At 63.7% G+C, this 14,911-nt stretch overlaps 1 protein-coding gene across 1 annotated transcript in view; it reads left to right on the top strand.

Moving 5' to 3' along the window:
• LOC119877836 (adenylate cyclase type 5-like) overlaps positions 1-13,515 on the top strand; it is a 144,671-nt gene extending 131,156 nt beyond the window's left edge. Inside the window, 11 exon segments of the mRNA XM_038583046.1 lie at positions 114-230; positions 420-584; positions 3,412-3,587; positions 5,355-5,387; positions 6,231-6,363; positions 9,597-9,860; positions 10,648-10,698; positions 10,700-10,766; positions 10,769-10,852; positions 11,795-11,919; positions 13,309-13,515. Of these exon segments, the coding sequence (XP_038438974.1) occupies positions 114-230; positions 420-584; positions 3,412-3,587; positions 5,355-5,387; positions 6,231-6,363; positions 9,597-9,860; positions 10,648-10,698; positions 10,700-10,766; positions 10,769-10,852; positions 11,795-11,919; positions 13,309-13,437 (1,344 nt within the window). The 3' untranslated portion in view covers positions 13,438-13,515.
• The last annotated feature ends 1,396 nt before the right edge of the window (positions 13,516-14,911 follow it).

Here is a 14,911-nt window from a genome sequence, read left to right as displayed (position 1 = left end):
GGCCCAGGGACCGAGGAGGAGGGGAGGGGAGCTGCCGGCCGCTCCTCCAGGGCAGTTTGCAGAGGCACCACCGCCTTCTGTTGTCTCCCTCCCTCCCTGTTGCCCTGGGGCAGCTCTTCCCGGGCCCGCTCCAGAGCCTCTCGAGGAAGATCGTGCGCTCCAAGACCAACAGCACCCTGGTCGGGGTGTTCACCATCACCCTGGTGTTCCTGTCGGCTTTCGTCAACATGGTAGGTCTGCGGCCGCACCGGGCTGCTGAGGCCCCTCACGCAGGTTCTAGTTCCTGGCTCCCAGGGCTGGGGGGCCCCGGAACACTCGAGAAGCCCCCAGGGCAGGGCCAGCTGCTGGGCGCCCCCGCAGTGTCAGGCTGCACCCCCCCCCGGGCCGGGCCCCACGCTGAGCCCCCCTCCCGCCCCCAGTTCATGTGTAACTCCGAGGACCTGTTGGGCTGCCTGGCGGACGAGCACAACATCAGCACCAGCCGGGTCAACGCGTGCCACGTGGCGGCGTCGGCGGCCAACCTCAGCCTGGGCGACGAGCAGGGCTTCTGCGGCAGCCCCTGGCCCAGCTGCAACTTCCCCGAGGTACTGGGCGCGGGGGGCACGCGGGGACCCCCCACCCGCCCCCGGACTCTCGCTCCGCGGGCCGGGCGCCTTCTCCACGGAGGAGCCACCCTGCCGGCCGCGTGGACGGTCCCCAGGCCGGGTGCCGGCGCCCAATGGCACAGCGGCCCTGCAGCGCCGGCGGGTGGAGGCCTTTCCATATGGGGAAAGTGAGGCACGGGGTGGGGAGCCCCCCAAGGTCCTGCAGTGAGTAAGAGGCACACACCAGGGCTTTCCCCTGGGCCGTCTGGGGCCGGGATCTGGTCTTAAAGAGGGCACAGGTCTGCCTCCGAGGCAGAGGTGGGCCGGGGGGATGGGGGCCAGGCCTGCCGTCACCCTCATCATTGGCTGGAACGTTTTCGTCGGACCCATGGGTTATTGGGGTTAAAAACTGGGGCCGAGAACCCTCAGGGAGCGGCATGCATTGAGTGCCTATGGTTTGTGGGGTGCTTCATCCACCTCCTCCTCGGGGAGCGCTTTTCCAGTGAGCAGAGCACGGGCCGGGCCTCCAGTCTAGGTGTCCGCTCCGTGTGCGGCTGCCCCCCACGCCCCAGCTGCCCCCCACCCCTCAGCTGTCTCCCACCCCCATGCCCCAGCTGCCCCCCAGCCCCCACGCCCCAGCTGCCCCCCAAACCCCCACCCCATCTGCCCCCCACCCCCAGCTGGCCCCCAACCCCCCGCTCAAGCTGCCCCCTACCCCCCATGTCCCAGCTGCCCCCCACACCCCCATGCCCTGTATGCCCCCCCCCCCCAGCTGCCCGTGGGGCTCACACAGAACCTGCGAGATGATGGCTGCTGTTGCTCTTTCCCGGGGAGGTGGCCCCAACCTTCACCCAGCTCCCAGGACTCCCGGAAAGGTCCAGAACCACAGTGAGGCCCCCGGGGCGTCATGGTGCTGGCCTGGCTCCCCGAACCCCCGGGAGGGAGCCCGATCCTTGGCCCCGTAGGAGGGGCAAGGGAGACGTGTCTTGGGGGCCTCTGCCCACGTCGGGGACGAGCCTTCCCGGCCGCTCGTGCCTGTCCCTCGCACAGAGCCGGAGGCTGCAGGAGCCGGTTTGCTGTTTGCTCCCGGACTCGCCCCTTGGGGGCGGCTTCAGGAAGAAGCAGGGGGATGGGGGCGGCTTCAGGAAGAAGCAGGGGGATGGGGGGCGCTGGCAGTGGCTGCTGGGTCTGGCTTGGGAGGGGCATCCCCCCGCCGCGGTCCCACCGGCTTGGGTGCCGCTGCGGAGCCCTGGGAGCGCCCAGATGCCAGGGCCCTTGGGGACAGCAGCTGTAAGCCTGGGCCGCCCCCGTGTGGCTGAGCCCCTGGGCGGGCTGGGACCCTGGGGCTGCAGGAGCTGCGTGGCGCTGCCCACGTCCTCTGCCCCTGTCCGCCGGGCGGCGGGAGGCTGCCCCCCATTCCCGGGGCCCCGTGCGGTCCCTCGCTGGGCTCCTGCACGTCTAGGGCGCCCGAGGGTCCAACCTGGGAGCATCCTCCGGCGCCGTTTGGCCTCCAGCCCGAGGCAGAGGAAGCCAACGGGGAGGCCCGGTGCCGACTCGGAGTGAGGCTGCTAGATGTGAAAGGAGGAGCCAAACTGCTGCTGACACGCCCGGGCTTGGCGTCGGGCGGAGCCGAAAGGCCCCCCTGTTGTCTGAGGCTGAGATTGAGGCTTGGCGACCAGCAGGGACTTCCCCGGGCAAGTCGTGTAGGGCCCCAATCCCCCGTCCGAGCCTTCCAGGTCGGGTACGTTGTGAACTGCCGAGTTTCTCAGCGTTCAGAGGGTGTTTCACACCCACGGCCTAGTCCGGGCTGCACCTGGTAACGTTCGGGCAGCAAAGTGCACGCGGAGTCTCAAGAGGCAGGTTAAAGACGATAAGCGGCAGGATGGCAGCTGGGGCAGGTTTGCCACCGAATAAGGGCAGTTGAGGCCTTGCCACCGCAGCAGCCGTGAAACACCGTCAGGTTTCAGAGCTTTGGATTTAAGGTTGCAGGTCAGGGGCTGGGGCGCCTCTGTCCCCAGAGCTCTTGTGGCGCCAGCCGTGCCGTGGCTGCACCCCACCGTAGCAGAGCCCGGGGCCCGGGGGTTCTGCGGATGGGGACGCGGAGGCTTAGGTTGGCCCAACGGCCCAAGTCGCACAGACAGTCCGTAATAAATCAGGGTGAACCTCAAGCCTTCCTGGCCTGGAGCCCTGCTCTAACCATCGGGCTCTCCTGCCCGCGCCTGCGAGCTCCGGCCCGGAGCCGCATCCCCCTCCCCCGTAGCTGCCCAGGCATCTTCACGTCACATCCCAAGTCTGCGTGAGCAGGAGTATCCTCAGACCAGGCCTCACCTGCGGCTCGGCTGGGGCTCGGGGAGGCTGGAGCTGGGGGAGGCTAGAGCTGGGGGATGCCAGGATTTGGGGAGGCTGGAGCTGGGGGAGGCTGGAGCTAGGGCTCGGGGAGGCTGAGGTTGGGGCTGGGGGAGGCTAGAGCTGGGGGAGGCTGGAGCTGGAGCTGGGGGAGGCTGAGGCTGGGGCTGGGGGAGGCTGGGGCTGGGGGAGGCTGGGGCTGGGGCTTGGGGAGGCTGAGGCTGGAGCTGGGGCTCAGGAGGCTGGAGCTAGAGGAGGCTGGGGGAGGCTGAGGTTGGGGCTGAGGGAGGCCGGGACTCGGGGAGACTGGGGCTCGGGGAGGCCAGGGAGGCTGGAGCTGGGGCTGGGGGAGGCCAGGGCCGGGGGAGGCTGGGGCTGAGGCCGGGGCCAGGGCTAGGGCTCGGGGAGGCTGGGGCTCGGGGAGGCCAGGGTTTGGGGAGGCCAGGCCGGGGCGCTGAAGGCCGCTGCCCTCTGTCCGCAGTACTTCACCTACAGCGTGCTGCTCAGCCTGCTGGCCTGCTCCGTGTTCCTGCAGATCAGCTGCATCGGGAAGCTGGTGCTCATGCTGGCCATTGAGCTCATATACGTGCTCGTCGTCGAGGTGCCCCGGGTCACACTGTTTGACAACGCTGACCTGCTGGTCACCGCCAACGCCATGTAGGTGCCCCCCCCCCCCCGCCTCGGTTCCCCCACCGGGTGTGGAGCCCTGCAGGGAGGCCAGGGCAGTGGGTGGCTGGGAGCGTGGGCCGCAGGGGGCTTGCGAGGGGGCTGCTCTGTGGCTCCCCAGCTGACCGCCCTGGCAAAGCACTGCAGTGTGGCCTTCTCCGCCGTCCCTTCTCCAGTACGGGGCCGGGGGGCTGGCCTCAGGGTGACTCGGTCCTGCTGTCCTTCCTGCCCTCAGGCCTCAGTGAATTGTTCCTCATTTGTTCAGGGCAGCCTCTGATGAGGTGTTTTCATTTAGCTCCATCTGTCTGTGGCACCTTAGGCCCAGAGAGGAGTCAAGATTCAACAGAGCTGGATAGCAAGGTCTGTGGAGTAGGAAAAAAAACGTTTGTGGTTTCTGGGACATACATTGTCCCTTTTCATCCTCTTAGCAGCCCAGCAAAGTAGGCAGGGCTGCCACGGACGGTTGGGTAGTCTGTGCACTGCTCAGAGGTTCCTGGTTATGAGGGTGAGCCACTGGGTCCCACTTCCAGGTAGCAGGCTTGGGGCTGTACCCCAGGTTATCTAACTCCCAGTAAAACAGGAATAATGTCCATAGTAGTAAAACGTTTGTAAGGAGCCGAGTGTCAGTACCCTTCTCTTCCCGTCACCCCGCTATGCGCGTGCGCACACACACACACACACACACAATCAGGAAGTGCAAAAAATGCGAGTGACAGGTCTGTGTCCTTTGAGAAAAATGCAGCAAACTGTGCTTTCTCCAAGTTATAGGAAGAGATCCATTCATCCTTGTATCCATTCATCCAAAAGCATTCACTGAGGGCCTGCGTGTTCCAAGCGCCGAGCCAGAGAGCGCGGTACAGTCATGGATGAGACAGGCGATCACTCCAGGGTCAGAAACGCCACTTTCTGGTGAAGAGGGTGTCACCTGAGCAAAGGAGGGTGTAGGGAAGGATCTAGGATTCAAGGGCGCCCTTCCTGGTGGCCCAGGGGGGCTGTGGGCAGACAGCGGGGAGGCCGTGGCCCCAGGGGCTGTGCAGGCTGCTGTGCCGGGAGGACCGGGAGGACCGGGAGGGGCTCCTTCCCCCCACTGCCAGCCTATCCACCCACCCCCCCAGGTCATTTCTCGTTTGGGAGGCCCTGGCTGGCTCTGGGGCGCTGCTCAGGAGATACATAATGCGAGGCACGCGTGTAATTCAAAAATTTTCTAGTGGCTATATTAGAAAGGCAAAACATGCATTTTTAATATTTTTGTTTAACCAACACATTCACAATATTAATTTGCAGTCAATATAAAATCATTAATGAAACACATTACATTTTTCCCCCACACTGATTACTTCAAAACCTGGTATCTGTTAGACACCACGGGACGTTTTAACTTGCACCAGTCACGTGCGAAGGCTCAGGAGCCACACGTGGCTGCGGCCACCGCACTGGGCAGCACGGGGGTCGTGTCTCGCTGCCTCCGGAGGCAGCACGGTGCTAGGGCAGGAGGCGGGCTGGCTTCTGCCCCGGGGCAGGGGTGCTGGGGGGCCCCCGGGTCTCAGGGAAGGGGGACCCCCTTGCCCTGATTTGCAGTCTTGGTGGCCGGGGGCGGGGGGCTGGTCTTTCTGCAAGCCTCCCGTCCTGAAGGTATTGGTGGATCCCAAGGGGTGCTGGGGGTGCTGCAGGGGTCCAGGAGTGGGGGCAGCAGAGCTGGGCGGGTGGGGGCGCATGCAGAGGGCAGCCCCAAACAGCCCTCCCCGTTCCTGTCCACAGAGACTTCAACAACAACAACGGGACCTCGCAGTGGTGAGTGCGTGCCCCCGAGTTGTCCGAATCAGCACTCTGGGCCTTGGCGGCCAGCAGCCTGGGGGGCGGGGGGGGGCAGGGGGCAAAACACCCCAAGGGTCCCAAGGGGTCTAACTGGTGGAGGCCCTTCTCCCCCTGGGTGGTCCCCACTGCTGCACAATGCCCTGCAGGCTCAGCAGCTGGGCCTGCAGGGCCCGCGGGCCGTTGTACGGGCGTCATCTGAAAGCGTCTGGCCTCAGGCTCTCCCCGGGAGCAGGTGGGCGCTGGGGCACAGGAGAAGGGGAGGCGGGGACCCCCTCACCCAGCCGCCCTCCCTCTGGGAGAAGGAGCCGGGCGAGGCCTGGGGGCTTCGCAGGGTAAGCTCGGCGCTGGGCTGCTGCCGGGCAGCGAGGCTGTGCAGCCCTCAAGGTCCAGGCTCTTTCCTGGGGACTGGGAGCAGGGTTTGGGACAGCGGCCTTTTATTGCTGCTTAGAGAGAACTGGTAGGGGGGTGAGGGGAGGAGCAGAGGGAGGGGGAGAGAGCACCTGGAGTAAGCTCCCTGCTGGGCACAGGGCCCCCGTCATGTCTACTGGGAGAGACCTGGGATGGACACAGCCTTTTACAAGGGCCTCACCGATCCCCCTATGAGACCAGAGGGAAGGTTCCCAGTGACACGGGGAGAGGAGGGCACCGGGTGCGAGCGGGCGCTGCGACGGGCTGCGGGCCGGGAAGGCTTCCCGGGAGAGGCACTGCCTCGGGCAGAATGAGCAGGAGGCTGAGGAGAGGGGGCGTAGCGGGAGGAAGAGAAAGGCCCAGGGCGCTGGGACCTGCCTGCAGTGCCAGGGCATCTGCCGCCCCCTGCAGCCCTGAGCACGCGACCAAGGTGGCGCTGAAGGTGGTGACGCCCATCATCATCTCCGTCTTCGTGCTGGCCCTGTACCTGCATGCCCAGCAAGTGGAGTCCACCGCCCGCCTGGACTTCCTCTGGAAACTGCAGGTGGGCGGCCCGGGGCGGGGCTGGGGAGGCGTGAGCACGTGAGCACGTTCACCCCCTGGGCGGGCTGGGCCTTACTAATGCACTGCTGGGGTGTCCCGCTCAGGCCTCATCCCCACCAGCCGGCGCCCCGTGTCCCAGCAGGTCCGCTCCCTGCTCCCTGGAGCCAAGAGGCAAAACCCCAGAGCTTATTCCAGTCCAACCCCCCCTGACAGTGCTGGGACTTTGATGGGCCCCAGGGACCCGCTGTGAAGTCACAGACACTGGCCAGGCGTTAGTGGGCACATCCAGAGCCGGGGCGGGGGGCAGGAGGGGAGGAGGGCGGGGTGCGCACTGCCCATGTCACCGTGTCACGAGGCTGCAGTGCAGGAGCTGGCCCAGCAGGCCTCTGAGCGGGGCTTATGGGGCCACAACTCGGCGTGAATCTTCCAGGGGAGGATGGAAACCCAGACGGTGGCTCGCCCGGCCCTGGGGAGAGGTGGCCGGGGCAGTGGGGTGCTTGTTACCTACCGGGGGCTCAGAAGGTCCAGAGGGTGCCCGAGGGCACGCACGGCGAGCAGGCCGTCTCCCCGGGGGCAGCCTCGGCCTCCAGCTCACCCGCAACCCACGCGGGCCGCCTCCATCCTCAGCTGCCTGCTAACGCTGAGATTATTAAGTCTTCAGGCTGGCGCGGGAGGCCCCGAGTTCGGTTACGGGTGGGGGCATCCAGCAGCCCCGCTGCCCACTGCGGTCCCCCACGGGGGCTCGACGAAGCTCTGTGCGCCGGAATGCCGGGGGGGGGGGGGGCGGCGTGCGAGAGGCCCACCTCCTGAGCTCCCATTGCTGCCTCCCTGCCTCCTCTTGGCTCTCTCACGCCCTCTCCTTTGGGGAGGCTCCCCCGCGGCTCCAGCTCTCTCCTAAGGGCTGACCAGGCTCCGCGGGACCCGGGGCTGACGTCCCCCCACTTCTCCATGCGCGTGTGCACACACCCTCCGCACACCCCCCCACCTCCCACGGAAGCCCCAGGGAGTCCCCGGCCCCCAAGACGGTTGCTGATGGGCAGCTAAGTTGTGTTGCAGAGACCTCGAGAAACGGGCAGAAGCAAGGGAAGGCTGAGGCTGCCACTCAGCCTGTCTTGGGGACCTGTCCCCCCCACGCCAGGTCTCTGTCCAGCCCCTGAATGCACAGGGTCAGTGAGAGGCTGCCGGCCGGGGCTGAGCAGAACAGCCGGGGGCTCCCTCACCACCCCCACCCGGTGCCCAGGCAACAGAGGCCCCTGCACACAGGTAGGAAGGGTGAGCACATCCCTACCTGCCAGGTGCGTCGGTCTCTCTCCCCTGAGCCCCAGCCGCGGGCTTGTGATGCTTACCTGTCCCTCCCTGTCCCGTCCTCCAGGGCTTTTGGGAGGGGGAACAACATCAAATATGTATCAGTAAGCAAAAACCTGAACACAGGCCCTTGGGATGGGTGAGTGATAATCCGCTGCCCCCCACCCCACCCCAGTCAACCCAGCAGCCAGTGTGGGTCGCTGGTCGTAGTGGGTGCGTGACTTACCGACAGGGAGGCGGGGGGCCTGAGGTCCTTAGCTTCCCTGAAGCACCTGCACGAAGGATCGGGCCTGCTCCTGGCCAGACCGCTGGGTCTCCGCTGTCGCGAGAGCCGACTCTTGTCCGTCCCCCAGGGCAGTGACCTCATTAGGATCAGCAGGGGGCTTTGGACCCCTGGGCCCTCCTGCCCGGCCTGAGCCCAGTCCTAGAAGCAGCTGGCTGCGTGGGGAGCGGCCCAGCATCATGTCTCAGGGCAGCGTGCTCAGAGTTCTGGGCAGGTCTTCGCCTGTGTTCCCAGCAGTAGCCCTGCTCCCACTGTCCAACCCCAGCCTCCACGGCCACCTGCTGGGCTGATCAGAGGAGCTGGCGGGCTCCTGGGTCCCGGGCTGTGGTCTCAGCAGGCAGCAGGACCGTGGGCAGCCCGTGCATCTCCAGGGGCAGATGGACCAGCCGGGGCTCGTCCAGGGAGCAGCCCTCCAGTGGGGGATTCCCACTCAGCCTGTTCCCTCCTGCACACCCATCTCAGAGCTCGGGGCGGTGGCCCCAGGTGATGAAGAGGGGGTGGCCCGAGGGAGCCTCCCGGAAGCAGAGGTCATGTGGGTTGGAAGATAGCACATGCCTGCTGGGCCCACCTGGCGTCCCAGGGCCCAGGAACTTCCATAGGCGCGACCCCCATTCTCGAAGCCATGTTTCCAGTGACCGTAGGAGCGATGGACTGTGGTGCCGTCAGCTCGGGTGCAAGGCTAGGCTGGGCCTCTGAGCCTTGGGGTCCCTGACTTTTGTTCCTGCTAGACCCAGGTCCCGTGGCCTCGGGCAGGGGTACTGGCAGTTTCCCTAAAGCAGCTGCCACCCACCGGGAGAGCCGGGAAGTAGCCCCGGCCCTGGTGGAGGTCCTGTTGCAGCCGGACAGACAGGCCTCCACGTTGAGTTAGGGCGGGTCCAAGAGGGCTGGCGAGACCTTTGCAGCGGCCCCACAGTGGTCCTTACCCGCCTGTTTGCCAACATGGTCACTCTCCGTTAAAGGGGCCACTTGGCTTGCCCTCAGGGGGAGGAAGCCAGCAGACTGCCCTCTGTACCTCCTGTGTCCCATGAACTCTGGTCAGGTGGCTCCTGCACCTCCGCGCTTCAGCCTGAGCCACTCTTGGCCACTTGATTCCAGAGCTCTGCACTGTCCCTTTAACCTGGAGGGTGAGTGACCACAAACCCTGATTTCCCAGACCCAAGAAAGTGGGGGAGAACAAAAATCAGTGGTGACGTCCCCATCCCGCCCCAGGTGGCCCTTTGGGGCATCTGCACCTCCTGGCCCTGGGGCATGCCCGCCCTTGGGGGAACCAGGGGGAGCGGCAGGGCTTTGGGTCAGTCTGCAGGAGGGACCCTCCTCAAACGGCGCTCCCTGATAGGAAGAGGGACAGCCGGGGAGCGCTTGGTCGCCAGAGGGCCACTGGCGGTGCGGTCTGGGACCAGCCCCGGAGCCACCGTGTCGGCCTAGCTCTGCGCAGACAGGCTGCGCTCGGCCTCTCCTCCAGGCCCTGAGTCCAGCACCCTCCCGCGTGTCGTGTTCTGAGGGGGCGGCCAGGCCCAGTGGGTGCGAACACGCCTGTCGCTTTCCTGCTGTCACTGCTCCTCGCAGAGAGTGGGAGGTGGGGAGGAGTGGGGGGGCCCGGGGCGGCGGCCTGTACACCCCTCCCTCCGACCGGTGCCGTGTCCTAGGCCACGGAGGAGAAGGAGGAGATGGAGGAGCTGCAGGCCTACAACCGGCGGCTGCTGCACAACATCCTGCCCAAGGACGTGGCTGCCCACTTCCTGGCCCGCGAGCGACGCAACGACGAGCTCTACTACCAGTCGTGCGAGTGCGTGGCTGTCATGTTCGCCTCCATCGCCAACTTCTCCGAGTTCTACGTGGAGCTTGAGGCCAACAATGAGGGTGTCGAGTGCCTGCGGCTGCTCAATGAGATCATCGCTGACTTTGATGAGGTGCGGCTGGGGAGTGGGGGGCGCGTGGGTCCCTGGGGCGGGAGGGACGCCAGGGCACCCGAGGACAGGGCCCTGGCCTCCTACAAAGGACGAAACAGGTCCACAGACGTGGCTCGGCCAAGGTCGCGGCCGGTAGGTGACAGAGGGGGCTTCTGAGACCCTGGCCGGCTATCCCGCCAGTCCTCCCCATTCGCTGCTGTTTCTCTCTTGCCACCTGGGGCTGGGCATGCGCCAGGTCGGGGCCTGGCTTTCGAAAGAGTCCAAGGAAGGAGGACCTCCAAGGCCAAGGGAGGAAGAAGGACAATGATGCAAAGTCCTTGACAGCAAGGGCAGAAACACAAACAAGCACCCTCAGCAAGTACCCGGTGTGTGCCCGGCACCGGGTCTGCTGTGCCCAGGAGGGCATTTTGACCCTGGGAGCTCACCGAGTGATGAGCATGAGGGGATCAACCCCAGCGGGATTGTAGGTCCTGGGGAGGAGGATGGGGCTGGGGCCAGGCTGTGTGGAAACAGCCCCTGCGGCTCCTGGGGCAGCAGGTAACTCACCTTGGCTGAAGTGGGTCTGGGCAGGCTTCTGGCTGGGCCTGGAGGTAGAAGAAGGGTGTCTCTCTGGACAAAGATGAGGACGTGTCCCTGGGAGGTCTGCTTTGTCAGGCTCACACGTTGGCATGGAGACGGGCCCCCTGTGTGAACCGAGGGGGTATGAGGGGCCATGCTGCTGCCCTTCCCTGCAGACCTCAGTGCCCCAGCCTTGGCGGTGACCCAGGTTTGGCCTCCTTCCATCCAGATCATCAGCGAGGATCGGTTCAGGCAGCTGGAGAAGATCAAGACCATTGGCAAGCACCTACATGGCCGCCTCAGGCCTCAATGACTCTACATACGACAAGGTGGGCAAGACCCACATCAAGCCCTGGCTGACTTTGCCATGAAGCTCATGGACCAAATGAAGTACATCAATGAGCACTCCTTCAACAACTTCCAGATGAAGATCGGTGAGCTTGGCTTCCGGCCAGTCCAGCCTGGGGTCAGCAGGGTGGGGTAAAAAGCCGCATGTGGCCTGGCAGGACCGAGGAGGAGGGCTGTGGAGGGAAGGGTCTATGTTTGTAGTCCTCCCTCTCATGCAACGGTGAGGCTTGATGCAGCCCCGGGTGAGAGTTTCTGGGGCGAGAGAGGGAGGAGTGCCCAGGGGCTTGGAGACGTGGCAGGAACTGTCTAGACCACGTCAGCTAAGCCAGGTGTGCTGGGGAAGGTTCTTGCCTGGGGAGGAGGGAGGACGCTTGAGGTGGGGGAACCAGCACAGTGGATGCTGGGTGGCAGGGTGATCGGGGTTGGTGTGGGTAAGACTGGGAGGACGTCGGGGGAGATTAGAGCAAATTGCCAGGAGTGAGACAGGGAGCCCACGTGGAGGGCAGCAGCCTTGCTTCTGGAGCTGGGCCCTGGCGACATCCCGGCCCGCCCTAGCTCAGACGCCCGGGGGAGGCCCCACTTGGACACACGGAAGAGACCGTGGGTTAGGAGGAGCCACCATGGTAGTGCCCCTGAAAGCAGCAGAGGTGAGGAGGAAGAGAAGGGGGGCTCTGGTACGCGGAGCCTGAACTGGCAGTGAAAACTGAAATGCCCCTGAGAAGGAGGATTATGGAAAGGCAACCGGATGATGTGGCAAGTCCCCGGGTGCTCGAAGAGGGTGGTCCTGCTGATGGACTGGCAGCGACCACCTGGGTGGCACGCGTACAGGAGCGGTGCTGCGTGAACAGGCCTCTGTGGTCTGGCTTGGCGGGGCGGGAGCTGCGGGGCCAAGCCTGACGTCAGCCCTTAGAGGCCCCTGGCTGTCTTCAGGCCAAGAGGAACCCGCTGGGCATCGCGGGAGGGATGAGAGTGAGGGCGAGCGCTGGTCTGAGCCCCGAAGAGAACGTGCCGACTTCTGTCCCCTGCAGGGCTCAACATCGGCCCCGTGGTGGCCGGGGTGATCGGGGCTCGCAAGCCTCAGTACGACATCTGGGGCAATACGGTGAATGTGGCCAGCCGCATGGACAGCACCGGCGTGCCGGACCGCATCCAGGTGAGGGCTGGGGCCCACCTGGCGGGCCTGAGGCTGTGCCGCATGGTCTTGGGGGCAGGCCGCCCGCTGGTCCCTGGAACCCCAAGTGTGTTTCCAGCCCTCAGCACCTTGGACAGAGCTCCAGCCCGCGCAGAGCCCTCTACTGGCCGCAGAAGGAATTGAGGGGTCCCGGCTAACGCAGCAGGACACAAAGATTATGGGGGGGGGGGCAAGGTCCTGCCACATGGAGCCCACGGCACTCAGGGCCTATTTCAGGGGAACCAGGCAAGGCCACTGGTCCCTGGGATGGTGCCACCAACAGCCAAGGGGCCTGGCCAGAGGCCCAGAGATTTCTCTTCTCTATCCTTTGCAAGCTGGCACTTGAGTCCCAGGCCTTCCTTGATTCCCTCTGCTCCAGTCTGACAAGAGTGAGGCCCTGGACTGGGCTCCCTTCCTGTACCCCTCCAGCCCCCAGTGCCCCACAAGGCTGTGGGCAGGTCACTTAGCTTCCCTGGCCTCAGTGTCCCCACTTTTGAACTGTGCTCTCTTGCATGCCCCTTTCTTTGCTCACACTGACGCTGCTCAAATGTCCCTTAGATTCCCTCTCCCGTGGGACCTATGAACAAAGAGTCGGCCCAAGCATAGCTCTGGCCAGATCAGCCCCGCCTGGCTGGCACGTAGGTGCTGTTGGAGTGACCTGAGCAAACTGCTTTCTCCCACCTGCATCCCTGTGCCAAGGGGAGAAGGGACAAGACGGGAGATGGGGAGAGAGGCACGTGCGTTTGCAGAGCTTCTGACCCCACCCACAGCCAAGTGAAGGACTCTGTGCAACCACACAGTGGCCTCCACCTCAGCTTTGCAGAGGGCTTTCCCATTCTTGGAATATGCATGGTACCGCAGCAGGGTCACCTTCCAGTAGCCCACCCAGAGATTCCCGGGCCTTCTCCCCCCGCCTGACAGCCAGGAAGGGCCAGGAGCCTCAGCGGTACTGTGGGATGTGCTCAAGGAGCTCCCCTCGTGAGATTCGCGCTTGTATAGCTGCTTTCTCCTTCACCCCAGCAGTAGTGCGGTGATTACCGAGGCCACTGCTCAGTCCCCCTCTTTGTTCCAAAAGCTGAAGCAGATGGGCAGTAGGACACAGACCTGGATGCGGGCTCTGCCATTGGTTAGCTGTGAAACCCTAGGGAAGGGACTCAGGTTTTGTGAGCCTGAGATAATAGGACTTCCCTCTGCGTTGAGGGCCACTGCTTATCCCATTTAATCTAGCTGCCGTGGAGTGAGACTTGGGTGAGCACGCTGGTCACATGCTCAGGATCGATGGCAGCAGCGTGAGATTGCTACAGGGTGCACCTGTCATTGTGGACGACGACAGGCAGTTCAGGGATCTGAACCTCTCCATTGCCTCCTCAGGTCACCACGGACATGTACCAGGTGTTGGCTGCCAACACGTACCAGCTGGAGTGCAGGGGTGTGGTCAAGGTCAAGGGCAAAGGCGAGATGATGACCTACTTCCTCAACGGTGGGCCCCCGCTCAGTTAGCAGCTGCCAACTGGTGATGCCAGGCCGCCTGGCCTCCTGAGAAACGGAAATGGCTTCTTTGTGTGCCGGTGGGCAGGTGGGAAGCCTGCGCTCTAGCCCGTGTGGCCGCGCCGGTGAGATTTTCCACTTTGACTCCAGAAGCAGCTTCTGCCTTTGTGGGCAGGCCCCAGGCCCTGGGGTGCCAGCGTCCTGCGAGCACCAAGCTGACCAAAAGATGTTTCCTCCGTGGAAGACTCCGCCAGGCGTGATCTGAGTCTCGAGTTTTCTAACGGGTGCTGCTACTGCACGGGTAGAAAGGAGCTGCTGGAGCTCTGGCGGCGTGTGGTAGCCAGGCGTGAATGCTCCTGTGTGAGCATTCAGCTTCCGCCAGAGGCCACGGCCCCTGCCCCACGGAGGGGCTTCTGGCGGGAGTGCTGGCTGTGGAGGGGCTGCGGCCTTCTCGCAGTCCTCCTCTGCACCCGCACACGTAGACGACGCCTCGTCGAGGGGAACGGAACGAAGTGCGAGGGGGAGGCGAGAGGACTCGAGGCAAGGAGGGGTGGTTCTGAGAAAAAAATATTTATTAAATAAAACAACTTTCTGTGCCCTTCTTTAGACTATGCTAGTTGTATGCGTGTAAGAGACCCGCAAGCAAACGAAGATGCCGCTGGGGTGGGAGGGCAGGGACCCCGATTTGTCTTTTTGTATTTTTTATTTTGTATTATTGAAATCCTTGGAGATCTAACAAATATACCAAATTCTATATTTTGTAAATTATACTAGAAAACAGCTGTGCACAGCATTTGTACTGTACGTATGTCAGCGTATGTACTGGTGTGTGTGTGTGTGTTTACGCTGTGGAACTGGTCACATGCAGGATGCCCGTTCCCTCACCTCGGATTCGGCAGTTTTGGGTTTTCCCAGGTCCAACCAGAGCAGTGAGCGTATGTCCGTTTGGGGTGCCCTGCGTTCAGAGTAAGTGGGAAGATGCACGTACACATGACCTCCCTCCCTAACACGTCACTTCCCTAAAGTTAAATGCAAATGGGTACGTTCCCCTCTCGGCCCGGCTGGAACTAAGGGAAACGGCCCCAACCTGCAGCAGACCACGGTCTCTTCTCCCTGGGATGTCAGCCACTTGCTGCCTGCAGAGGCAGCTGAGAGCTCAGGATGGCCACAGGCGCTCAGCTGGGGCAGCGGCAGTGGGGAGCCTCGCCTGCTGCCTCTCTCAGCTGGCTCTCCCTCCGCAGACCAGAGGAAAGGGTAGAGCCCAGCTTCAACGTCCAAAAGACAAAGCTAGCAGAGATTTTGTTTTGTCTGGTTCTTGTTTTTTGGGGGAGGGGGCAGTTAAATTTATATATATATATATAAATCACTTTTATACCCTATAAGGGTATAAAATGGAAATGGGCATGAAAGTGGAGAATGAACTATTATCCTAGAGATCTAGTCAAAAAAAATCTAGATCAAAAGTCCTTGGGTCCTGTGCCCAGAT

This window comes from Canis lupus, chromosome 33, assembly GCF_011100685.1.
Source record: "Canis lupus familiaris isolate Mischka breed German Shepherd chromosome 33, alternate assembly UU_Cfam_GSD_1.0, whole genome shotgun sequence".
Taxonomy (NCBI): Eukaryota; Metazoa; Chordata; class Mammalia; order Carnivora; family Canidae; genus Canis; species Canis lupus.
This window is presented reverse-complemented; position numbering and strand designations above follow the sequence as displayed.